The sequence below is a fragment of the Peromyscus maniculatus genome, chromosome 4, assembly GCF_049852395.1.
Source record: "Peromyscus maniculatus bairdii isolate BWxNUB_F1_BW_parent chromosome 4, HU_Pman_BW_mat_3.1, whole genome shotgun sequence".
In the NCBI taxonomy this organism is placed as follows: domain Eukaryota; kingdom Metazoa; phylum Chordata; class Mammalia; order Rodentia; family Cricetidae; genus Peromyscus; species Peromyscus maniculatus.
Genome location: NC_134855.1, coordinates 46,614,325 through 46,642,076, shown reverse-complemented (window position 1 = coordinate 46,642,076; position 27,752 = coordinate 46,614,325). Strand labels below are relative to the sequence as shown.

At 41.3% G+C, this 27,752-nt stretch overlaps 1 protein-coding gene and 1 long non-coding RNA gene across 3 annotated transcripts in view; one reads left to right on the top strand and one right to left on the bottom strand.

Annotated features, from left to right (window-relative positions):
• The window catches only part of Cers6 (ceramide synthase 6), a 262,719-nt gene that overhangs the window by 61,312 nt on the left and 173,655 nt on the right, over positions 1-27,752 (bottom strand). For both annotated transcript variants that reach the window (XM_006972379.4, XM_006972378.4), the window contains exon 5: positions 2,273-2,323. In XM_006972379.4, coding sequence (XP_006972441.1) covers positions 2,273-2,323 — 51 coding nt within the window. The remainder of the gene's footprint in view (positions 1-2,272; positions 2,324-27,752) is intronic.
• LOC121828665 (uncharacterized) lies at positions 15,422-16,345 on the top strand. Its single transcript, XR_006071136.2, has 3 exons — positions 15,422-15,693; positions 15,837-15,937; positions 16,088-16,345. It is a non-coding gene; the product is annotated as an uncharacterized LOC121828665 (long non-coding RNA).

Sequence of the window (27,752 nt, the reverse complement as noted above, 5' to 3'; positions counted from 1 at the left end):
GACACGTTAGATCACATTTAGAAGGGTCGAGTTCACGTGAGAGCACCACGGTAATCAGCACTCATCAGGCGTGCTACAGTTGGTGAAACTCACTCACATGACTCACTCTGAGCATCCCGAAATCTGTAAAATTACTACTCTCATTCCTCATGTAGATTATAGAGCTGGCAGAAAATTGCTATCAATTAATTCAGGTTTAGAGGCCACATCCAGGTCTAGTGGCTAGTGAGGCCCCTGACCACCACATTAAGGCTTCTCCCGCCCAGTGTGTGTTCCTTGTAACAAGCTGTACAAGGGCCAGCTGCATATAAACCTCATCTTACTTTAATCTTCAAAATACACACCCATATAAAACTAATACACATATAACAAATAGGCACACTCACATAAAAGAGGGAATGTGTTTGAAATTGAAGTAGACTACTACTTTTCACCTAAAAATCTATTCAGTTACTTATGTAATATATATGTTAAAGACATAATAAATATTTCATGAGTATGTTCAATCTTTAAAAGTGCACTGAAGGCTTGAGATAGACTCTGAACTGTCATCTGCTATATATATTTATATACATATGGCTGTATGCAAAGCATTACACTTGCATACATGCTATTTAATTTCCAATGCCCCCTACACAAGGAAAGTCATTAACTTTTATTAGCATATGGCACTTGTCAAGGATAACCACTGTTACCATATGAGATCATGAATATGTCTAAGATTTGGGGAACACTGTGCTGAATTACTCAGTATTAGCCTTACCAGTAGAAGATAATTCTCGACACAAATCCCCACAGATGGGATATCTTTCTTTCCATCCTAAGGATATTTTCCACTTTTAAATATAACCTTATCTCCTAGCCCCTCAGACTTCCATGTTAAATCTATGGTGCTGTCTCAGAAACAGCCCACAGCTACATTCTGGGTCACAGTCCTACGAATTCATCTCAAACCATGCAACTGCACAGCTACAGTTAGAATGTGAAAGTTATTTCGAGCTCCATTACAGTTAAAAACAAGGTTAAGTGTTACATTTTATATGGCATTTGTCTCAATGCCTTTCATGTTGCAGAATTTACCTTTTAAACGTGGGACATTGTAGCAGCTGCCATGCCAACATTCCAATTAAGGTTTCCAGAAGCCCTTAGTACCCTTTTCTGAGGAAAGGGAGCTGTGTGTGGACAGTGAAGTGCTGCTGGAGTGGAGACAACTGTGTGTGTGAGGGGAGCGACTGGTTTCCACCCTGCCTCAGTCTCTGTCACCCCAGGAACTCTCAGCTTTCTCTGACCAGATCATGCTGCTTATGCAAATTCTGTTCTAATCTAAATAAATCAAGGGATTCCAATGCAAACTGGAAGTCCATGTCCCTAGCCTTGAAGGACTATCCGGTGTCAGCCTCTACCAGTTGCAGCTCTATGGACAACACAGAAGATGTGGACTGTATGTTTCCCATTGACCCCTCCGCACACAGTAAGTCCCAATGCCTCTAAAATGCAATCTCGAGCTAAGAAAACCGAGGTGCTCACTGCAATACCTAGTTCCATTTGCTTCCCTTCTAGGACACATCTTGACAAACTAGAAAATTCCCGGTTCCACCTTTGATCTTTTTTAAGTTCATCCAAATGAACTGATCTAGGGATGGCAAGGACTTGTACTAAGATGACTGAATTCATGAGGAGATGCGAAAGTACAGCAGTGAGCAGAGGTGGACCCCCCCACCCCCGCCACTCCCTTCAGGACTGTGATTTAATTTCAACGATCAAAGATGGCGTTTCCTTTTTAGTCATAGAAAACTCATGCAAGTGTAATGGCATTAGAGCATTTTTCTGCATTTGGAGGAAGGCTGCTTGATTTACGTATTTAGAGGCCACTGCTAAGTTACAAAGTCAACAGAACTCAGCAGGCCAGCTCCAGCGCCACACTTGAATGTTCATGTTTGCTGTGGAGGCAAGCCTGCACAGCTGGCAGACCTTCAACCTTTCCTCTGCATTGAGAAACAGGAACCCGCCACCCACTGAAGTGACTGCATCCTCTTCTCCAACAGAAGAACTCGCCACATTTATTCCACTTGCTAAACCACCAGACTTTGATTCTGCTCTTCTTTAAGAACACACAAAGCCTTGTCTTCACTAGGTTATGGCTGACATTCACGAGCAGGGGCAATACCAAAATGTAAGTGGCTACTCAACCTGCTGCAGCCTGTATGACACCAGGGAGTTAACCTAAGGAAAATCCCCTACATCTGTAAACCCGGAAGTCAGACCTCCTTACCTGGTAGGGGTAGTTATACCAGCAGTGTCTCGTATCCCACAACCAAGGAGTCTGGAAAACAAACAAAGAAATAGACTTTGCATGCTTTAGAACTGTTAAAACAATAGGCATCCCACCACACATGCTCTCTGGAATGGAGTTCTCTCTTACATCTGGAGATTTATAGATTCTGCTGGTCACTCATTGGTGTTCCTGCAATGTACCAACCGCAACAGCTATGTCTCCAGGACCAGATGCACAATCATCCACCTCGCTTATGGAAAAGCATTGCCAACAGTTGGTAATTCTACCCTGGAATTCCCAGGCCTCAGTATTTACAAAGCCATTTTCCTTACTCCTTGACCAGGGTTCGCTGACATGCTGCACTTCAGCAGGATGGTTCAGAGGAATCCTCGTGTCACCTTCCACCTCCCAACTTGGAGTCTGAATTTCTAAAACAAATCATTCTTCTTTGATGGCAACTATTTGCCTTATACAAATATATAATTTAAAAAAAATTTAAGTATTTACACAAATTCCAGAACCCACAATCACCAGCAACGGATTGATTTGAATTGAATGAACAGAGAGCTGAACCAATCAGTAACATCAGAATCAACATCCTCGCATTTTTCTATTAATGTTACCACTGGCTTTCCTCACCCGCTGTTGGCCATCAATTCTGCAGTACACATCTCTATTCACTTGATAAGCTTGTGTTGTTCTTATGATTCATCTCCCTGATCATCACTCCTGGGCCACAGGGGTGAAAATGGTTAGTTGCTGGCTGCTAATATTTGTTAGGCCTGTCTATGTCTAACATGGTAATTATGCATATTAACTCATTTAATCCTTGCAACAGCTATTGATAACTGTCTTATTTTTTTCAATAGGTGAATGCAGGCCCTGAGTCTGGAAAACCTTCCTAGGTCACATAGTTCAGTAGTTCCTCAACTGCAATAAAATAGAGACTGTAGTTTCTGTGACATGCAGTCAATAAGTCCTATCTGAGTCTGGAAAAAAAGGGCCATCTCATGGAGTACATTTTAAAATGTCTGCAAGTCTCTGTATTTCCTCTTCATTTACGCACTGTCCACCTTCTTTCTTTTGAGAGTTTTGCTCTGTTTCGGGTTTTCATTTGCTAACACTATCCACACTGTGTAGTCTTGCTGTCCTTGATTTCTTGGGGGTCTGAATTGTGTCTATTTCCTTCACCTCTCTTATTTGTACCATTGATGTTTACTATTATGGGGTGTGCGGTGGTTTGAATGAGAATGGCTACTATAAGCACATATATTTGAATGTTTGGTCCCTAGCTGGTGAAACTGTTTGGGAAGGATGAGGAGGTTAAGGGTGGCATGGCTGGAGAAGGTATGTCCCTGGAGATTTGCTGTTTCAGAGGCTTCCACCAGGCCCAGTCTCTCTCAGTCCCTCCTCCCTCGACTCTCTGCCTCCAACTTGCAGACCATGACGGAAACTCTTAGCTACTGCTCCAACACCATGCCCGCCTGCCTGCCACCATGCTTTCCTTCATGATGGGCAGGGACTCACCCTGAAACTGTAAACAAGCTCCAGTTAAATGCTTTCCTTTCTAAGTTGCCTTGGTGTCTCTTCACAGCAATAGAAAACTAAGACAGGGCAAAAATGCAGACCAAACGAGATGGAGTGTATAAAAACACAACAGCAGCTTCAAAAGCTTAGCAAGTTATTATATTTTCATATCATATGGATAATATATGTTCACTGGAGAAGATCTAGAAAAATGCCTAAATTCTCATTATCATTAACGTTTTTAATTATAGCATGTTTCTGGTCTTTTTTCCACATGTGATATAAATATAGATTTATTTTGAAATATATGTATATATGTACATGTTTTAAAAGTGTGGGCATAGCATTAAATTATTTTGAAGTTCAGTACAATGTTATTTACTACCTTTATCACTGATGAAGTTATCTCCATAATTAACTGGAAATCCCCATGAGAAACGTAGGTCATAAGCGCATGCTTACCCCAGCCTTCAGCATGAATGCTCAAGTACACAGATCACCATGTCCTGAGTGTGAATGAAAAGGACTATGAAAGCAAGTGTGAGGCCTATAACAAGCTGGTAGAGCTGTCTGGATATATCAATAAGCCCCCAGGGCATAGGGTATCAGCTGCTCCATATGCAGTGGTGATCTTTTCTACTGTAGCCATCCTTTCCTGTCACAGGCAAGACAGCAGACCCAGAACAAAACCCAGCACCCAGGGCTTCTCTTCCTCCCTCAGCTTCTCTATGCATCAGTTTTATTCTAAAATTGAAGATTCTCCCTGGATGCATCAGACGTTCAACATCTAGACCCACATCGTCTGTGGTCCTGCCAACGGACTGCCCTGTGCAGAGAACATGTGTCTATCTCACACTGACCTCCTGTCACCTGAAGCACGGGCAAAGGACTAGACACTGTACATACGACAGAGCCACCAGGGCCCCAGCTCAGCCGGCCGGTTGTTTACCTAATATTGTAACAGTAAGGTCCTTTCGCAAGCAGTGCAATATGAGATAGTAATGTCACACTTCTGCATGCCCAGTACTGTTTTCTAGACCTCCTCACATTATGCCCCTGAACATTGTGAGATAGATCGATCAAATGTCTTTCCCAAGGTATAGGCAGAAAACAAAACAGAACTCCACAGCAAAAGGTGATTCTCTTGTGCTCAGCATCTGTTGTCTTCAAATTTATACCAGAAGTGCTCCAAAATTGAAAACCTTGAAAATTTAACAACTTTACAAACATTACAAAATTCAAAAAGAGCTAAAATCTGGAATAATTCTGGACTCCACTCTTGGAGAATGCATATTCAGCCTATGGCTAGATTCTGGTATAGGAATCTGCAATTTGTAATAAGATTATCTTATACATAATTTTAAAAAAAGATTTATTTTTATTTTATGTGTATATGTGTTGTACCTCCATGAACGTCTGTGCGCCACACACATGCAGTGCCCCTGAAGGCCAGGAGAGGGTGTTGGATCCTCTGAACAGGAGTCACAGACCACTGTTCACAGCCAAATGGGTGATAAGGAACTGGAAGGAGTCCTCTGCAAGAGCAGCAAGTGGCCTTAACCACTGAGCCATCTCTCCAGCCCCCACATATAACTTTTAATTAAATTTATCCCATGAAACCTTTTTTTTTTTTTTTTTATCAATTCCTATAATCAGTTTCTCCATTGTTAAAATTTTAATGCCATTCCCAGGAGCCATGGGTTATTAAACAAAAGTCCAGACCCAGGCTTGTAATACGTCCTTATGAATTGTTCAGTGTCTCTCAAAGCCCACAAAACAGACCAACAATCTCTTAACATCGCTCTTGGTTGCCCACCAGAATTAGATGGTAAGACCCTGTTGCTGAAGATAGCACTCATCTTGGTTGCAAGATACAGAGAAACCAAGCTGGGATTAAGATGAAAGCTTTCTCCCCACTGGGTGGCCTTCTTCCTGCGCAGAGGCGCTTTGCAGCCTTCTTGAGGAGAAAAGCATCGGCATTTTCGCCCAGCTGTGAACCTTGTGAACTACAATAACCACCTATCAGATAAGATATGCCCACTGCTGCAGTGTGGTCCAACTGTTGTGGGAGCCACTGACAGCTCTCTGATTGGATTTGAGGCCCATTCCACAGGAAGCAATTAATGTCTGGTACTGGAAACCTAGACAAAAACTCGCCAAACCACAACAATGACTAGAATAGCAATATATTCTGAAAAGTGTGATTGTGGCACTTAAGTCCTGGGGGTAACCAAGAGCCATCATATTTGATGTTAAGGTCCACTTAGTAGGAGAGAACTCATGACTAATACTAAAAAACCTGGCTTACTACCCATGGCTGATGAGGCCATGGACCCTAGAAAACCTAATACTGTCATTTTCTTAAGTGAGTATAATTTCTAAATGCATTCTTATAGCCACAGGTAAGTGTGGCTCTTACCCCTCATCAAAGAAGCTTGATTTTACATCAGACAGAAACCATTACAGAAATCCACAACTCATCAAAATGCAGAAATCAATTAATCATGGGATGCTCAGCCCCAAATGATACATCTACAACACAACTCTTAAACCTCAGTTCAGGGAACATCACAGAAGAGGGCAAAGAAAGGCTGTATGCGGCAGAGGGCCAGGACACCTCCTGAGAGAGAGTTCCTTTCTGTATGACCAGGGGGCTGCACCCCTAAAATCTCAACAATATGGTTGCCTAGACAAGACTTATACAATGAGAATACCAGTCAACATCCTAGCACAAATGGGGGGATTTCAGAAGACTCCCTACCTAGATAAAGAGCTACAAGCAATTAATGGCTGTTGAGAGAGGGAGAATCAGCCTTCTCCAGGGACAAGTGCCAATCCTAAGTGATCAGCTCTAAACACATATACATAGGAACTACACTAAGGGGACCTGCCAGTTGTGTTTATAAACAAACAAACAAACAGGTATATGTATGTATACAACAATAAAAAAGAATAGGAGCCATAAGAATGGTGGTGTGTGGGATGAGTTAGAGGAAGGGAAAGAAGAGATGATGAATGAAGTACAATATTCATATAAGAAATTATCAATAAATACATTTTAAAGAAGACATGAAGTTAGAAATAAGACTGTGTGGGAGACATTAGGGTGAGTTTGGGGGAGGTAGTGATGGATGAATATGATCAAAATATACTATATTAATGCATGAAGTTTTCAAAGAACAAATAAAGATATTACTTTTAAAAGGTTAAAAAACTTGAGAAGTCCCATAATTCTCAGTTTTTATTGTTTAGGTGGCTCAGGAGCAGCCTCTTCCTGCTTCACACCTGTACATGTAAATAACATTATGAAGCGCTGTGCAGACTTGTTACTTAAACACATTATCTCATTTAATCCACATACAACTTGTCAGTAATAAAAAATGACACAGCTAGCAGGTGCCTGCCTTAAAAGATTTATAAAGAACATGGCGGCTCAGGGCTCATCACATTGCTAAAACACAGACTGGGATTCAGTACGTCTGGCTGAGGGGTGAAAGTGCATTTCTAAGGCTCCTGAGTGATGCTGGCATTGTTAGATCATGGCGGTACTTAGTAGTGAGGTGATAGAGGATGTTAAAAAGGCTGATTCTCAACAAGTCATTCTTAGTCTCTGATTTAGCGCAGATGAACTGAATTAGTTCTAATAGCCATTTGCAGCAGGGACTGTTTGCTAGTCAACGACTTCTGGAGGCAACGATTCTCACCCAACCTCCCTTAAAATAGCTGTGGATCTAACCCCCCAGCAGAAGGGCTGTGAGCAGAATTTCTGTGAGACACTTTGGGATGCTGCTCCTCACAGGGACTGGGAATAAGTGTGTCACACTCCTTTTTTTTTTTTTTTTGGATTTTTCGAGACAGGGTTTCTCTGTGTAGCTTTGCGCCTTTCCTGGGACTCACTTGGTAGCCCAGGCTGGCCTCGAACTCACAGAGATCCGCCTGGCTCTGCCTCCCGAGTGCTGGGATTAAAGGCGTGCGCCACCACCGCCCGGCGTGTATGTGGCTCTTAACACTCAATAACATTCGACTCAACACTCGACATCTCTATATTTGAGGTATACCCTTTAAATACTTTTCTTCCTCTCCACACACATGCTCAGAAGAGATAGCCTGTACAGAATTCAGCAAAAGGTGGCCATCTGCACATCGGGCCGTGGGCCCTCACCAGACAGAACTGCCTGCCAGACATTCATTTGGAGCTTCCTGCCTCCAGAACAGTGAGGAATACATTTCAGCCAGCCAGTGTATTTTGTTACAGCAGTCTAAGCTAACATAGCATTATAAGACCACACTTCTCAAATGATGTTTGCCAGCTACTAAATTACAAGCCAACTGATTTCACTCTAAGCTAATTTACAAAGTCTCTTATTAAGACTAAGGTCACATTATAGTGTATGAAAAATTACCTTTAACACCCTCCATCTAAACCACAATGTACAAAGGGATTTTTCATTACATTATGCACATCTGCTCCCAGACACCAACTCAACAGCAAGCACATTCATCAATAATACAGAGCCCCAGGGGAGGCATATGTCTTTTCACCCCCAACTAACCAAATCCCAGCAGCAGAATGGAGCCTTGGGTACTGCTGGGGCTCACCCTGAAGTTTTCATTCTCATATATAAAGACCTGAGTGATATTTATTCTTTTACTTTTTGAAGAGTAAGTAAATCTAGGTTATCAGGTTTCTTTTTGTCATTTGTACTATAGAGATCCCATCATGAATCTAACATAAAAACAGATAAGGTCTATTCACTTTACCAGTTTAGGCTAAAGAGAGAAGAGATGTTAAACAACCAGAGAAAAGAATATAGAGTTTACCAGGCAAGGATTCAATGATTAAATAAAAATATAAACACACATGTACATATAAGCATACATGCATATGATTCATACATACATACATACATACATAAATACACACATTCATACTTTTTAAAGAAGTAGTGACTACCTGAAGCTCAGGGGATAATAGTTTTGTTCAAAGTAATTATTTTAATTTAACAAGAGACCATGAATAATAAGAATTATAATATGTTGCTTTGAATGTGTTGAATATGAATTATATGTGATGTTTTATCAAAGATGGGAAAGGTCTGTGGCATGTCCTCAAAGTTAGCATCATAGAGGCAAAATTTCAGTTTCCTGTTTTCACCAAAACTCCTTTCTGGCTGGGCATAGTGGTGCACGCCTTTGATCCCAGCACTGCAGAGGCAGAGGCAGGGGGATCTCTTTGAATCTGAGGTTAGCCTGGTCTACATAATGAGTTCCAGGACAGCCAGAGCTACATGGTGAGAGTAATAAATGTATGGCTCTTTGGATTATGCATGGAAATGCTAGAAAGGTACTTCTTGAATTAAGGAAATATGTATTAATAATGCATAAATATTGCAAATTCTTTTACAAAATTGCTTTTTTTTTTTCTAAAATTACCCTGAAAACACTCTAACCAAGCAACATTGCAATATTTCAACATTATATCTGTTGGTTGTATCTAGGCCTTACTGTCAAAAACAGATATAAGGAAAATGCTTCCATGTTGGCAATGAACCTATACTAGAAAATCTACTCTTTCTTCATGCTGAGTTCCAGTGAAAGTTCCACATGATATTTTTCCTTTCAAATTTAGTCAAAAAGAAGAAATTTTTTAGCAAAATTTTATTTTTTAGTAAATTTTATTTTTTGGAAAATTTTAGTCCAAGGGAAAAATATTGTGTGTTTTTCTTTCTGTGAAAGCTTAGCATGTTTCCTTGACATATGAGAATAAGGTCACCTCCTGTGACATTGCATCTTGGCTTTGGGAAGTTGACATCTAACCCTGAAGCTCATTCATACCCACTGTGCCTGTCTTTCAACATCTCTATTTATCTCTCCTTGCACCTGTATTTTTTAATAATATTTAATATCTATAAACACTCAACTGTATACTTCATTATAAATCATATCAGTATAATAGTCTATATTTTATTATAAATTAAAACAGAATCAAAAAATACTTTTCATGTTTTGTGATCTTAAAAAAAGGTACAAGGAAACTGTATTTAATTGCCTTTCATCCTAAAGACTATGCTTGTAGGTAGAGAGTAGCCTGGAATGTTAACAGGCATCCTTTTCTCCTTTTTCTGAGCCTGGAGACATATGACTATAAATCTACAAAGCAAAGTGGTAACTCCTTCCTGGAGGTGCATGGCATCTGTGTTAGCTTTGAAAGTTCTTATGATGTGAAGATATAATTTGGACTTGACCCTGTGATAGCATATAAGGATAGCAGCCTTTCATATTGATCAGGCTTTAACACAGAGGCTGTTCTAGATCTGGTCTTGCATGTATCTTAGCACATTTTGCAATCAATTTTAAAAGTAATCTAAAGATCTGCCAAGCACACATAAGTAGAAGATCCCTAAATGGACCTTGACCCTGAAGCCACAGCGCCTCCATGAAGGTTTTATCAGAAAAACATAGATGAGGGAATATGAGTGGTGTTCCTTTCAGCCAGTAGACCTCAGCTTTTCCGCCTCTGTTCAACTGAAGGGCTCCAACACACCTAAATGTCACAGAGCGTGACGCCGAGTTCTCAAGATCAGCATGTCAGGCCACTTCCATCAGTGCTGATGTGGACACTTCTCCGTGCGACCACCAGTAAAAATCAAGGTGCACTGGTTAATCCCATGTTTAGAAGAGGAAGCTGGGGTAAAAAGACCAGACAAAGGAGAAAGAATATGAAGGATTTCTAGAGAGGAGAAAAACGGTGGCAATGTCAACACAAGGGACGGCAGATGTGCAGGCTAATAAAGAATTTGGGAACGACGCCAACATGAGTGGCTATTAAGAAGCATAAATTAGTCAAAAGACAATTTCAGAATAACTTATAACACGTAACAAAGGACTGATAGCTCTAATATGTAAAGGAATTATACATTGACTAAGAGACTTAAACATACAATGAAAAAATGGAGTAAAGATACAGATAGGCAACATTTAAGTAAGACATGTTTATGCGTTAATATTAAAAGTTATAGAACACAACTGGACAGACTTTATTTCATTGCAATGCCTGGCACATATTTAACAAGCTTAATATCAAGGGGTCATGAGTGCAAAGAGAAACCAACACTCTGCAAATTAACATATATCAAGATCCTTTAAAAATGTGCATGCCCTTGACCCAGCATTTATTATATAAAAAAAACCACACACAAAACATCAGGCCTTTTTGTAAAGGCGTTTGGTACATCTATTACAGCTCTTTTTCTAATAATGAAAGATTGGAATAAATATAATTATTACTAATATGAGGTTGAAATGTTCTGAGCCGGGCCTCCTTTGAAAGCAGATGCTGGGATGAAGGACTGGATACAGACTGTTGAGGAGAAAGCAAGATAGATGAGGAGGAAATGTGATGCAGCTTGCAGAAGTGAACTGATTCCTGTTGCAGGTAGCACCATCCTTCTCCCCCTGGGAAGCCCCTGCAATTCTCCCTCACAGGCATCCTGTAACAGTCCCAACTCAGAGCAGGGATGCCTGCGATGTGCCCACCCCTCCATCCCCTATTGGCTGAATGCTGCAGTGTTAACTTCTCCATGTTTCCAGCTTGTACCTTCCTGAGCCTAACTGATCTCCACAGCTCTGGAAAAAGGAGAGTGGGGAGGCAACACAGCTGGAATATCCTGTGGAATGCCATCAAGGATGCATGGAACTATTTATCCCAGCTGTGCTAACATCATGTGGGCCAAGGAGGATTAACATGACAGGCATGTTTTATGTGAAAATCAGATCACAAGAAGAGTCTGAAACATGCTTATAATACAGAGAAGACCCTGTATTTGCTCAATATCCACAAAGGATTGATTCTGTGACCCCCTCAGAGACATTGACATCTGTAGACACTCAGACCTTTGTATAAATTGGTGGAGCATTTGCTTATATACTGCCGTGAATATCCCCACATAGTTTAGAGCCTCTCTAGACTAAGACTAAGCACAATGTCTAATCCAATGAAAGTGCTATAGGCCTAAGTGTTACACTCTAGTGTTCAGAAGACAGCAGATGTTCAGTACATGTGCAATTCTTCCGCATTATTTTTTATTAACAGTTGGTTGAATCCCTGACAGTAGCAGCAGTGGATATGGAGAAGGAACTATATTACACACACACACACACACACACACACACACACACACACACACACACACACACTCACACCCTAAAAACTAGCTATTTAGTAATTATCTCTGAGTAATGAGTTTCTCATGTGATTTCTTTTGTTTGTATTATCAATATTAAATTACACAGGTTGTCATATCTATTTTTTGTAGTGAACAAGTTTTATTTGAATACAGTAAGTCCAGCCTACAAAGTTTCAATGGTCCTATAAAAGACATTTGCTCTCTCTATATAAGCGGCATTAACAGATTACTAATACATTGCCACCCTCAAATTATCTAATAATCATAATTAGCTTTAAATTTAAAGCTAGTGCAGGAAATAGCTGCTTTGGGGGTTCTTTTGTATTTATAGGTTTGTTTCAAGTATAAACATACTATTAATAATTTAATCCTAAATTTTCAATTTGAAGTAGAATGTGAGACAACTAATATGAACAACTGATATAACGCAAAGCCTTACATTCATTCTTGTGCGCAAAGATTCCTCACCCTGGAGGCCCTACTGGAAGGGAAGACTCTACTGGAAAGTGTCACATGGTTGGGAGCCGTAAACATATGGAAGATAGTCACTAGATAGAGCAGAGGAATGCCCAGAGAAGATAAAAATATATCCTTGTCTTTTGAAGATGGAGTCATAACTCCAACATTTATTCTATTCCCCCATTTCTGTACTTTATTGCCCAGAGTAGAAAAAACAAAAAACTTAGTTTGTGTCTTCACTTGTGATTAAACAGGCAGAATATACTTCTTGCCATTCTAGACTCTTGCTGGCTTGGTTGATCACTGTGACCATGTAAGAAAGTCTATTCTTCACTTGTCTACCGATCTCTCCGGGCCATGTTCCTTGCTGTGAGAAGTCCAGCTACACTCACCTCTCTGCCTTATCCACAGAGCCCCCTGGTCTGGCTCCCCATAGCTTTCCCAGTCTTCTAAGATCCAGGCTATTGACTTTCTGCCTCTAGAAATCGTTTCCTGCGGCCCTTTGGAGGTCTTCCTCTCTACCAAATTCCAACTTCTTTGAAAAGTTTAATGCACACATTACTTTTCAGTTTTAAAAAGTGCCTCTAATATAGGTTTAGTATGTCAGGCTCTCTGGGATCGGTTGTCTCCTTGTCAGTTGCTCTGGAGACTTCTAAGCATATCAAAGCAGCGGGTTAGGAAGCCTTGCTCCTAAGGAACAGCGATGCGAGTAGCAGAGAGAGGCAGGTGACAAGTTAATTGATATGAAGAGACCCCTTCTGGTTGCCAGGCACGAGTGTCACTACTAGCTGTATTGTGTGAGATGCTCATGGGAAACTTCGCGAAAGCTATAAAGACAACAGACCCAAGTGACAGGACTGAAATTCAAGCTTCCCTCAACCATGTCCTAGTTTTGTGAGTAAGACTCCCTACACAATACTTTCAAATTAAATAAATACTTCACAGGAAGAGGGAAAATTCTATTTTGGATCCCTTGATAGGCACATTAACACATTTCTACTTGACTAAATTATTCATCTCAGGAGTCTAGATTTCTTCATTTAAATTTCTTCAACTAAGACAATATATCACATCTGACTGATTGTAGGAACAGGAATAAAAATCTAGTTGATCTGCACTAAAGAAGAACACCACAAAACCACTCAATTTTTTAATTTTAGAAAACAGTTGTTTTTCTTTAAATGTCATTTGTGTTAAATGTAAAGGATTTATTCATGTTACTTTTAAAGAATTTTTAATTTAAAGACCCTTTTTCAAAAGAAAAATTTAAAAAGGCCTTCAGTTTTAATTTCCAATAAACAAATACCAATAGATTTAATTACAGTGTCTAATGTCAATAATGTAAACAAGGCTCTTTAAGATTCTATGTAGTCTTGATGTTGTTACATAGAAGGGTTCCAAACCTGGAAGTCTGTGAACTACTTGCCTTGAGGCTGCCAAATCAACAGACAGAAATGGATTCAAGTCTCTGACAGTCACGGGGAACAGACAAGTCTCAGGCCACTCCAAGGGGAGCTTTGACACATGGCATAGATGATACATTTGTCTTTCGAGCCACTGTGCTGCTGGTTTTCCTTGCTACTTTACCTGACCACACAAAACACATGTGGCAACAGATATAGCTATCTGCAAAAGCCCTTGTTCGCAACAAAAGAGACCCTTGAGCTATTCAAGTAAATGCCATTCACCATATGGAAGGTCACAGTCAATAGTGTCTGGCACTCAGCTTGATGCATCCCTCCCCCAACCTTCTCAAGCAAAGGCCAGAGTCAAGCCAATAAGATTGAATGGAGGCAGATTCTTTGTTGAGGTGGCAGTATGGATTGTGATTAGATGATCTTTAGCTATGAGAGAAAACAAGAATTGGCCTTGGAAGCTGTTCAGATTAAATGTTCATCAGGATTTCTCACAGGTATCATTGTTTTCCTTTACATAAATTTACCTTGAGCTAAGTCCTACATACATAAAAATCACCTTAAGAATACTTCAAAGAGATTGCATTAAAAGGGTGTGAAAAGCCTTTTCTTCTGCTTTCTTCAAAACATAGATCACTCTAAGCTTGACTTTTCATGCATATGAAATTTCACTTGCTTTGAAAAATGTAAGTTTGTCTTCATGCCTGGGTATCATATCTGGAAACCCACAAGTAGCATGTCACATCAGATGAGCCACAGATTCCAACCTATTAAGAACGAACAGGTCCATAGTCTCTAAATTCATATCCTCGAAGAAACTATTAATGAGTTTGCCTAGAAATGCTCACAATGGCCATGGAAGGAGAGCATTTTATATGAATGGACATGAAGAGACAGCTGTGTCATGGCATCATCATTTGAGAATGACCAGCACTTACAGTGTTAATTTATATGAGCAGAGAATGTGATGAAGACAGAGAGATGTAAGAGTAAAGGATGGATGCTCCCATCTCTGCAGTCACAGAGAACACATGACAGAGAAGAGGAGCAGGAAAAGTACAGAAACCCTACTTCTTCAGGGTTCAGCCTGTCCTTAGCTAGCCAATGACACTGTCAGTAAATTCACCCATCAGGCTGTTCCTGTGTTGGCTCCAGTCATTTCTAAGATCTTCCCTAACCCTATATTTCACTGCCCCCCACCACCTCTGTTTACCGCTTTAGTTGGTGGCATGAACCCCGGAGAGTGGGGCCTAAAAACAAGATGGACTGAAGTCTCACGCACTAGACAACTTTAGTCAGACTATGAGACATTATACTCTGAGGGTTAAGAAGAGTCACCTGAGTAAAGTGTACAATCACAAGGACAAGCCACACGTGGCAAAAACATGTTTCTCCACAGAGGCGTATATGAATAACAACACTGAAGTCCACTCGCTCCTCTCCGCTACACCTGGGAGAAGAACGCAAACACATTCCAAGAACAATTCTGTGTTTTGAAGAAACTGAGGTCACAAGACTCTTGTCTTGTTTTCTCACAAGCACGCAGAATTCTCACAGGATTCCATTTTTTTTTCTTCCAAAAGACAAACCTGTCTTGCCACACTCTGACTGCACTGCCAACTCTGTCTATCCCCATGGAAAGCAAACCTACTATCTAGGAAGATCTCCGGGTTCTTTTGTAGGGACCCTGTTATCTACTGTAACAACATAGAGGTCCTGAAGTACAAAGCTGTCACCTTTATTAAATACAACAGAGAATTATTAGTAATCAAGATAATAAAAAGTTTATTTGGTCTAATTTTATCATTTTGAGGAAAAACTCATGAAGTTGGTAATTGTTTCTCAGTGTGTCACCTTCTGTGAGGTTCCTATTCTATATTAGGCTTATTATTAAAGATTTAAAAATTTAAATTAAATTGTGATGAAAATTTGCAATTTTAATTTAGGAAAATAATTACCTCCCTTTCCTTTCAGGCACTTTCATATATTAAAATTCATCAAAGGACTTCAACTTGTTTTTATCATTACTCAATATTAATAAGACAACTGATCAAACCATGCCCATTAAATGAGTGGTAAGTCCTCATATTCTACTTATCTCCTCATTAGTACAGAGAAATTATCTTATGGGTTGCCAAGTTAATTACAAAGAATTGATCTCCAAGCAGTTAAGTTTTGATTATCATTTTTGGATTTTAATCATGCATGTCTCCCTCTTTTCACAGCTTCTGATCTCCCCCAAATGTGTAATCAGTTTTTAGAGGGAGGTGATGCAAGATATAAGTAGACCAGACTGACAACTGAGCCATAGCAAGGGTGCCGAACCGGTACTGCAGTCGAGCTTTTCTGGATGCATGATAAAGCATCGATCAGTGGAGAGAGTTATTAAAATCAATGAGAATGGATGGGTGATGAATGAAACTGGCGTGATATTAATATGTGATTTCTCAAATTATCCTTCTATTTACTGGGAAACAAAAAAAACGGGCCAACCAGTCATGCTGCCTCACTGACAAGTCTATATCCCTGTAGGTGGAATGTTTTTCTCTGTGTCTTTTGAATGCTTCTTTGTTTGGTTTACGCCTAGAGTATCTGTGAGTTTGCTGTCTATAATACGGACCTACCACTGTTTGCTTTCTTGTCATTTGGCTCATCCACGCTCTCAGGGTTGCACTTACTGCTATGTCAGATGTCTGGTTCTCCAGGCACACACGTTATCAATTACAGAACTTCCTTGTGCAAACAAGTGGGAAACAAGGCTATTACTGCAGCAAAAATTGGCAGTGTTTAGCGAGTCCATGAAACTGAACCACGCTGGAGCCATCAGGCACCAGGCTAAAGTATACAAATGGCTTCATGGCTTCAGTCTACACTCAAAAGGCCATGCATGGCTCATTGCATGCATGGAGTAACCTTTAAAAGAGAAATGACTATGAGACAATGACATTTTGCAGGCTCCAATATAAACAGCTTTAGCAAATGACCTGAGCAGACACGTTATTTTGTTATCACTGGGAAGTATTACCTAGAAAATTCGTATCAGGCTGTCATGCAATTACCACGTTAGAGATGCGTCACCGAGTCAAACGACAGTGCCACCCTCGATTTTCATATAGTTTCTAAAATTTCATAACTGGGTGGTTTTTGATGCTATGACAATATTTTTGTCTCCATGAAGATAACTCTGTAATGTTTATTTTACTTTATATTATATTTTCTTTCATTGAAAATAGATTTTTTTCATATAATAGATTCTGATTATGTTTTTCCATTCCTTCTACTCCTCCCAAATCCTTCCCACCTCCCCTCCCATCTATCCACTCTTTGTCCCTCATTAGAAAACAAACAGGCTTCTAAGGAACAATAGTAGAGTAGAATAGAATAGAATAGAGTAGAACATGATAAAAAAAAAAAAAAAAAAACAACCCCACACACAAGAATAGGACAAAATAAGCAATCAAAAGGAAAAGAGCTCAAGGAAATGCACAGGACAGATACAGATGCCACAAAACAGAAGCAAAGAACCTGTGGGGGGAAGGGGAGAGAGACAGAGAGAAAGAGAGACAGACAGAGACAGACAGACAGACAGAATATAAAATTTTAAAAAAGATAATGTTAAAAAATAAAGACAAAGCCCTGGCACAACATTATGAGAAAAGGAGGCCCCAAAGATGCCACTGAGTTAATTTTCTGTTGGCCATCTACTGCTGGGCCTGTGGTAAACCCTTAAGATTAGTTTGTTCCTCCAGTGAGAGACTCTCTTGGAGAAAACTAAATTTTCATGTGCAAATGGTTATCAGTTGGAGATAGCTTCTGGGTTAGGTATGGGGGCTATGTCCACTTCTCCTTTCAGCTCTAGGACCTCATCTGGTGCAGTCCTGCTCAGGCTCCGTGCATGTTGCCTCTGTCTCCATGAGTTCGCGTGTTCATCAGTCCTGTTGTGCTGGAAGGCCTTCTTTCACTGGTATCTTCCCACTCCCCACGACCTTTACACTCTTTTCACCCCCTTCTGTAGCATTCCCTGCACCCTGAGGGAAGGGATTTGATGTAGACATCCCCTTTTGAGCTGAGTGTTCCAAGGTCTCTTACTCTGTGCATATTGTCTGGATGTGGGTCTCTGTATTTGTTCCCATCTCTGCAGGAGGAAGCTTCTCTGATGATGGCTGAGCAAGGCCCTGATCTATAAGTATAGCAATGAGGAGTCATTTTATCACTCTGTTCCTTAAGTAGAACAGTAGTATTTGGTTTTACCCTTGGTCTATCTAGTCTCAGGTTCTTGGTCAACCAAGCATCGTCAGGTATGGGTCCCACCTTATGGAGTGGGCCTTCAGTCTGTGCCACCACTGCCCTAGCATGCAGGCAGGACACTCCTGTAGATCAAAGGGTTTGTAGCTGGGTTGTGTTCCTATCTCTCCTTTGGTAGTATGCAGAGTACCTTTTGGTACCAAGAACATAGCCTGTGTGTGTGTGTGTGTGTGTGTGTGTGTGTGTGTGTGTGTGTGTGTGTAGGTGAAGAGTCTATGTAGGCAACAGCTCTACTTCTTTGCGTTCACTGGGCTGTGTAGGTGTTGTCTTCAGAAATAGAGTCTGACCACCAGTTTGTGGAGAGCGACCTATTACAGTCTTGGCAACCATCTGGGTTGTCCAGTTGTTCCCATGGGACCCCTTTGGTCAACAGCTCAATTAGATGTAACCCATTCCCAGTACTGGGTTCTTCATTTAGTGATAGACATGTCCAGCTGGGGCTCTGTCTCCCCCTTTACTTGGCGATTTCATTTAGATCACCTTCATATATGTCTGTACTTTAGGAAGTTTCCATTGTATTAAGTTTCCATATTACTCCTCAAAAGGTCCTTACTTTTAGCTATCTCCCTCCCACTCCTTCCCTCATCCTTCTCTTCCCTCTTCCTTGCTTGATCCTGTTCCAGTCCCCCAACCTCTGTCCACCCCTAACTATGTATTCGATTTCCCTTTCCTAGGGAGAGCTGCCCCCCACCTAGTACCTTACTCTATGCCTAACCTCTGTGGTTCTGCGAACTGTAGCTGGTTTATCATTGACTTAGTGGTTAGGAATGTAGTAAACTATTCATTTTTAAAAATATGAATTGAGTGATAAGTCACCCAGTTTAGCTTCATCCTGGAAGAATGACTCTCCGTTTTCAAGTACTATTGGCTACAGACACAAATAACATTCAGCTTTGGACTAACAGTACAGGAACAATAACAAGAACGAACATATGTAGGTTCTGTTCCAATGAACAAAACTTAATCCAAGAAGGAAGTGAATCTAACCATTGTAACATCAATTGGTTTTATAATGGGTTCATTGTAATTTTGTCCTTGGAGAAACAAAGAGGACACCCAAGGAGAAGAAAATTACAGTTAGTCTAAACAGGAAGAAATAAAACAACTATCTAAATATAGGAAAATTTGGCAGCTGTGACAAGTGCCAACACTAACAAGATGGAGCTAGCAGGCCAGCTGTACCATGGGGTTTTTGTTTTTTTCCCCAGTTTGCTTCTATCTACTTAAGTGGCAGTGCTTTAACCAACAGCACAAGAAGTAATCACACTGAATCCCGGGATGATTACATTTCTAAACTGTGCCCAGGTATTCACTCAATAACATCCCCTCTTCCAGCACCTGCTCTGTGCTGTGCAGGGTCCCAGGTGCTGAGGATGCAGGGATATTCCAGTGGGGGCAGAGGCAGCAGGCAAAATAAGCAGAACTCCACAGAGGTTTCCATGATGGCATCTGAAGACAGCAAACTGGGAAAGGGATGCACGGGAGGTGCTGCCACTGGAGTGGCCAGGAAGGCTTTGTGAATGACAGCTTCGGAATCATGGAGGGACTCACTGCCATGGGGACTTCTTCACTTTGATGTATTTACTGCCTTTTTTTTTTTTTTTTTGAGTTTCTACTTTTATGCCTGTGATGGTTAATACTGGCAGGATGTAGGACCAGTTAGGAGATACCCTTCTGGGCACACCGATGAGGGATTATCTAGGTCAGGTTAGCTGAGGTGGGAAGACCCACTTCACTGGCTCCAGCACCACTGCAGCACTGGACTGAACAAAAAGGGGAAAATGAGCTGACATTAGCGTTCATTTCCCACCGCTTCCTGAGGGCGAGTACAACTTGGCCCCACCGCCTCAGGTTCCTAATGCCACACTTTCCCTGCCACGATGGCCGACACCATGACACTGTGAGCCAAAGCGGATCCTTTCCCCTTTAAGCTGATTTTATCAAAGCAGTTTATCACAACAAGTAGACAAACAAGGAGTTCCATACGCAAATAAAGCAAGCCATCCAGGCAGAGGAGGCGGCGGCAGGAAAAAGCGTACAGGAATGGAACTTTTTGCTTTTAGTGTGTGTGTGTGTGTGTGTGTGTGTGTGTGCATGTAACAGTCAGAGGTTAACTGTTCTTCACCTTAGTTTTTAGAGACAGAATTCTCTGATGAACTTGGAGCACACCCATCTGGATAGGCTCGCCAGCCAGTGAGCCCCGGGGACCTTCCTATCTGTCTCCCCTGTGGCAGGAGCCGCCAGATCCCACTTTAAGGTGGGTGCTGGGGATCCAAACTCGGGTTCTTATCCCGGTGCAGCAAGTGCTTGAGCTATCTCCCTGTGCTGAATTTTGGCTTTTAATTAACATAGACTTCAATTAGCAGAAATAATTTCGTGTGACCATGAAGCCGTATCCTTAGATGTGTGATCTGTTTCCACTCTAGTTGGAAATGTGTTGCTATTTCCAAAAGATGTGTTGCTATTTCCATCATAATTCCTGGAAAGAGTATTCAGATGGGGTCAAGGAGACCTAGGTGGCAGTGGAAACTCAGGGCTGTCATTCCCTAGAAAAGGAGGAGAATGAAAGGGAAAAACGAAAATGGCAAAGCAAAGCACTGTAGACAAACCATTTGGCAACACGTCAGCCTAAGAGGACAGTAGTTTCCTTTGTCAATTGCCTACTCTATAAAGTGGCCACGCTGATTATCCTGAGTGAGTTTATAAAATTGAGTATGTCACGAGAGTTGGAAACGCAAAAACAGTCTAGGAGTACAAGTCACTGACCGTGTTCCTTGGATGACTCTAGTCCCAACACAGTGTGATAACAGAAGACAGTAATGAAGTGAGTGATGTGAAAATGAATTCAGTAGAGAAACAGTCGACAGTGTAGCGAGAAGCCGTCGCTGTACCTTTACGTTGAAGGCACTGTGTGAGGAATACCTGATTTCTCAGTATATTTCTCTAGCCATGTGTCTAGTTCTTTTCATCTCTGACTTTGAAAAAAGTAAAAAACTCTGCTCTCTCTATTCATGCTTTCTGAGATAATTGTACGTGCGGAGTCAGACTTGCTATGACAACCTCTTCAGTTATATTTCAGTGCAGCCCAGGAGTACAGGAGTACAGAGGCTGCCATTCCTGAGAAACAGTAGCCAAACGCTACTCTTCATGAGGGCCACGATCCTAACTAAGGCTAAGCATTTTTTTAGCATTTTAGCAACTGACATTCCTGGACAGACTGGACGTAGCCCTATTGCAGCAGGACCTTTGGGAGCCTAAGGCTCTGTTATGTGTCAGCTGAGGCCAACTCCCAGGCTGACTGATCCGTATCATGTGAGTGAGGTGACGACCATACATGCAAAGGTCAGATCTGAAGGCAATGACACCTTAACTCCTTACTGTGTTGATGAAGGAATTCTAGAAGAGCAGTCTGCCACTACTTTATCAGCTGTTTTGCTATCCCGGTCTCCCTGTCAACACTGTTGAGAATCTACGGCTCTGCCACTTCATGGGACCCTGACGAACCTGAGAAAGTGAAACCCACAAGGCAGTCCTGCTGTTTATTTTAATGAAGACACTTTCTAGAAGGGCAGCCACACAGTAGCAGGAACTCAGACAAGAGCAACTCAACAGTAGAAATAACAGGCATATTTCACCCATTAGAAAGAGGGGATACTCCAAGCAAAGCTGCCTGCTCCTCCATCTTTTCCTCCTTAATGACTGATCTCCAATTTTAAGCTGAACATACTATCTAAAAACAAAAATGGTATTCCTCAGCCCCCTTTTCCAGAGAATAGGGTCTCATGACTGTTCTAGTCTATGGAGATAGTGTATGGGCACTCACAATAGTAACAACAGGTGGCATGGCTAGAAAAGAACTTTACCCTGCCTACTTTTTATTCTCTAGGTGGTGGCTATTTCTTTATGAGGTGGCTGGAGTTCAGCAATCATTTTGTGTCAGGGAATAATCTAGAGGATAAAACTGTACTGTTGTGGTAGAACAGACAGAAAGTCCCCATGCCATACGTGGCACAGTGAAACCATCATATCAGACTCTAGACTTATTTGACATGGTAAATCTTTGTTATTCTTTAAGTCACCGAGATTGATTGGCTGATGGACTGTAATATGCTCCAAGCCTAATCCTAACTAAAAATGAGAGAAACATTAGGAGACATCAGAAACAGGGAGAGATGCAGGTGGTATACGGTACACACTGTGTGACTTTCCAATGCATTCATACTGTTTCCACTATCTGTCACGGGCATGTTGAATGGGTGGAATTTTAAGTTTATAAAGAGGTTTACTAGCAGTTCAGAACCCCAGGTGCAGAAGTAATAAACACAATTCACCTGAACTCTGTACAGTGAAGGACAACTAGGGGGGACTAATGACTTTATAGATTTATGAATGATTAAAGCTGAACGTGGAGAATAGAGGGTGAATGAGACTGATTCCCAGGAGGAGTTGGTGGATACGCTGTGTCGTTAGAAGACAGGGAGGAGGTGGAGGCGACAGCAGCACCTCTGACTTTCCAGTGTGGTGGCACAGGAATGTAGCCTCAACACCCGGCCCGGCTGGGAGGCCAAGTCATGTTGGAGACACAGAGACAGGGAAGGACAATGAGAAGTAAGAAAGGAAAGGGTGATTTGTTTTTGAACTTGACATACTCTTGGAATGTCTGTGAGTTTCAATTCAAAGTCTAAACGAGAAACTGGCAAAAGGGTGGGAATACAGGTTCCCCTCTCTCCCCATTTCTTTTCTTTTCTTTTTTTAAAACACATCAGATGATTTCACATCAATTACAGTAAAGCTCAGGTTTCTTATGAGTTCAAGGCAATTGCTAACCCATTTTTAATCTCCTTCTGGATTCTCTCTGTGTATCCTTCTTGGCTAACAAGCCACTGCTAAATACAATTATGCAGAACTGTTCCCAGTTCCCCAAAATAAGTTTCACAGCAGTCCACCCTGTGACTATTCCTTTCCCACACTCATTGGGCTGCAAACACCTGCTTGCTAGCCACCTCCCATGAGATAGAAAACTCTCTGAAGACCTCTATCATTTCGGATCTCATGCAGCAAAACTGATCTGTGCTCTCCTAATTGGTTCATCCGTGGAGGCTTACACTCCCTGCCTCTCTGTTTGTTTCCTCTGTTCTCTTATCTGGGACACAGAAAAGAATCAACAGCATTCCTGCGTTGTCAAGGTGGATGAATTATAGAGTGGTAGCTTTTACCTACGGAAAGTAGATAAGAAAATGATAGGAGAGGAAAAAAAAAAAAGAAAAAGAAAAACCACCCTACAACCAGCTAATTAACCAGACGACTTTTATATAAGGGGGAAAAAAAAAAGGAAACCGACTTGCCCTTATCTCTGAAAACCTGTAAACAAAACACACGAAGGATGCAGAATCAAGAGCCCAGCTCAGCACCGGCAGCAGGAGTGAGGCAGGGTTTAGCTGCTGGTGCTCAGGAGGCAGCGCTGAGCCGGATGAAGAAAGCATCACGGTGATCCCCGCCACCCCCTACACACACACACACACACACACACACACACACACACACACACACACACACACACACACACACGGCTAGGCAGAAGCCGGATTTCTCAACACCTGTCAGGACAGCAGAGTGCTAAATATGTTGCTCGCTTACCCTCAGCTTCGCGCTCTGACATGACCAAGAGAACATCAGATGAGGTCAGCGTCCTCCTTAGAGGGTTTTCGGAATACCATGACAAGAGCAGGGACCACACACTTGCTAAATATTCCAAGCCAGAAATACTGCTTAACTCAAACTCTTTATAAAAGGAGAAAATAAATGGCAAACTAGAATGTGGCAAACACACAAGCCTCACCCATGGCATCTGTGAACGCTTTTGTGAAGTGTTTGTGACATACTCTCTTATTGCTGAGAATTAGCAAAGATGATTGGATTGTGTAAACCACCTTTTAATTTGCATGACATCTAGAAGGATGTACTAATACTTTCAAGTTCTGACAACATGAGAATTACTTTGAGCCCTGTGAAGCAATGTTCGCATGTTCCATGTACACTCTCAGGCCATTATATACACAGATGCAGGAGACTGGAAGAGAACAGAACCCAAGAAAGCCAACTTTCAGTACCACCCCTGCCTCACTCCAACGTCAACTGCTTCCCAGCATTGCTCCTCACAGCAGGCCCATTGAAAAGGCACAACAAGAAAGTATATTACATGCTCCTTGGTATTTGTCCAGATTGAGTTTAAGAGTTATATCTACACAAGCACTGGTACCCAGGTTTTTGGCAGCTCTGGACAAGAGGCTATTCTGCATGATACTGCAATGGTGACAACGCCACTAACATAAGCTGTAAGCTTTAGTTAATGATAGACTTTTAATACTGGCTTGTCAATTTTTAACAAAACTACTACATTAATAAGACAAAAATGTTAGTAATGGGAAACTGGGGATGGGAGGGAGGGGCATATGAGAATCCTCTGTTCTTTCTGTTCAATTTTTCTCTGACACAAATAATTTTTTTTTTTTTTTTTTGGTTTTTTGAGACAGGGTTTCTCTGTGTAGCTTTGCGCCTTTCCTGGAACTCACTTTGGAGACCAGGCTGGCCTCGAACTCACAGAGATCCACCTGCCTCTGCCTCCCAAATGTTGGGATTAAAGGCATGCACCATCACCGCCCGGTTACACATAATTTTAAGGAACAATATTTACACAGAGCTTCTAAATCATTTGATAACTAATTGAATACAATGCGTTGTCAGCAGAAACAATAATCAATTTGAAAATTAGTATAGCATAGCAAAACTCAGAGCGCACTGGTTTTCTCAGGCCTAGGGATGTGACCTAGGGCCTCAAGTATGCTAGGCAAGTGCTCGGACCCTGGACATGTTTCCTGAGTTAGATTATCTAGTCACAATGTGTAGACATTTGAGTTTCTGGCTAACAATCTTGAGCAAGGGACATAATTTATGAGAATTTAAGTGATCCCATCAGTCATTATTGTAGGTGTGTGAATGCAGTCAACACACAAAGATCCTTGCCTCACCAGAGCAACTGAAAATAAAAATAAATAAAAGAAACTGCCAGATAAAGTAAATTATATGTCACGAAAAAGTCATAGGTGCTCAGAGAAAGGGAGAGCAACTTAAAGGCCATCAGGGCTATTACGGGTGGCTAGGGAATCATTTCAGCTGCTAGTGGAGGATATAATATTTCCCACCATCTAAGGGCACTGTGTATCCCATTCAGCCTCTCATAAAGGATCTTTGTGCCCAGTACAAAGGCAATGAATGCCTTTATGTCAAAGTGGCCTCTTCTAAGTAAATGCCAGTGTTTGGGTAACTTCTATGTTAACAATACCTGCCTGATTTTATTTCCCGATGTTTTTTTTCATGAAATGCTAGAGCATGAGGAAATCTAAAATTTAAATACCTTAAGAAAAGACTCATATTTTAAGGTTAACAAACACTTGTGGAATTCATGGCTGTTTACTAACAAAAACATCCTTTCATTTATGTTTCATTTCACTTCTGCCAAGGACTCTCACATGTTCCTGTTGATGGATTCTAGAAAATGGGCCACTGCGTGGAGATTACATGTGAAGAACAGAGAAGCTCAAAGAAATGGGCTTAGGCTGAGGGAAGAATTCCTCAGGTATGAAGCAGGTGACCCAAGGCTGCTGCTGTGAGGTCATCAAGGGCCCATGTTTCTCCGTGCTCAGGGCCCCACCACTCCTAGGAAGGACTTAGACCCTGAAGTTCAACATTGCCCTTGGGGCCAGCTCATCTGTGAGGAAGAGGGAGGGGATGACAGAAGGGGGGAGTCTCACTTGCCTTTAGGGAGGCTCCCTCTAGCTCCCCCTCAGTGCCTCTTCTCATGTACATTACTGCTATCAACACACTGTCTAGGCTCTTGCCTGTAGATAAACAGGGCTTGTTTAGCTGAGGCTCTCTGTCCACTAGAACCACGGAGAAGGGGCCTCAAGAGGAAAGAATAAGCCTGTTCAGAGGGTGAAGCAAAATGGCTGCCCTGCTCATCTGGCAGCTGAGTGGGACCATCACACATGAGGTGGGAATGGAAAATGCCTGACTTGTTCTGGAAAGCACCACTCTCACACTTTAAAGGTGGAGCCAGAGTCCATCAGAGATAAATAAACCCAGCACATTTTAAGGTCAAAGAAAGATACAAATTTTCTTTCTTTTCTTTTTTTTTTAAAGTTTTACTTAATACTGGAAGAATACTAGTCAATTATGATGAATCCACATAATTTTAGTGGAATTACTGAAATAACAATGTCAAGTACTATTTCAAGGCACGAGGATATATTTATCATGTGAGTGAAAAAGATGCAATGCAACGTGAACTATGCAACACACATATATTAATAGTAGTAATGAACGTAAATGAATTTGATATAAATTCCAAAATACATATCCACAAAATACATTGAATTTTAAACTAAACATACATTAAAATCCTGCCTTCCAGTAGCAGTTGTAGACTGCTGGACGACTCTTGTCTTATACCCTTTTCCTATGGTCTTTTGCGTTACTTTAAAATACTTCTAATCCTTAATCATACTGAATTTGAAAAAGTCTAGAGCTGTGATTCACCCACCAAACTAATAATGCATTTTAAAAGTGCTATCACTTTTACCTTTGGGGGAAAACTGTAAGTATGTCATTGAAGGGTAGTGTAGAAGCATTAATAAAAATCTGTCGCTCAAAGACATCAGTGTTCAAAGGAAGAAAACGCAGTGCTAACTAGGTGGAAACGGTATTAGTCTCCTAGAGATCAGAACTGAAGCAGGTACCAGGAAACCAAAGTCCTAACAGGTTCTTTGGACGCTAAGTTTTCATCATGGCTGCAGCAAATGAAACAGACACTCCTCCAGCCTTACCTGGATATTGCTAGCTCAGCCTGACCACTCTCCACAGCGTCTCTGAGTATTTCTGCAGCCTACAGTTCCTACTCTTATGTCCACAACATGCTTGAGAGGCTGCTCCAAAGGCTTCTTGACTGGAGCGGTCACCTCACCTCTCAGGGTTTATTTGTAATCATCAACTTCTCCTGCAGGCTGGCACCTTCTCACCAGTCTTTCCCAGTGAGCTCTTTCTTACTGCCCTGTCTCCCCTAATTTTATTCATTTAATCATGTAACTGTATCAGTCAAAAGAAACCATTACGTGAAATTCAGCAGCCACTTTGTATCATTTAACCTAACAACACGGCAAAGTATGTAACTTGTGCCGGCACCCAGACGATGTTTAAAATTACCAAGAGAAAGGATATCCAATTAGTACAACCAAAATTCATGCTTGCAGGAGTGAAAAATGGCACATAATTTTTAGAAATAGAGACAGCCATAAGTGATACACCAGGGCCCCAGGATCACAGCTGCAAATAATTATAACCAGGAACTCAGTTATTGTAACAGTTTTGATATTCTGCCAACTGTTTCATTAGCGCATAGAATATTCTTATTTAAAAGAAACAGCAGTGTCTGTAAGCCAATCCACTTTCACAAAGCTTTAGGTAAAAATGCTCTTTAAATTACCGCTGGTTCTTAGCACCATAAAGCCCCAATGAGAACGGAGGTTGCCT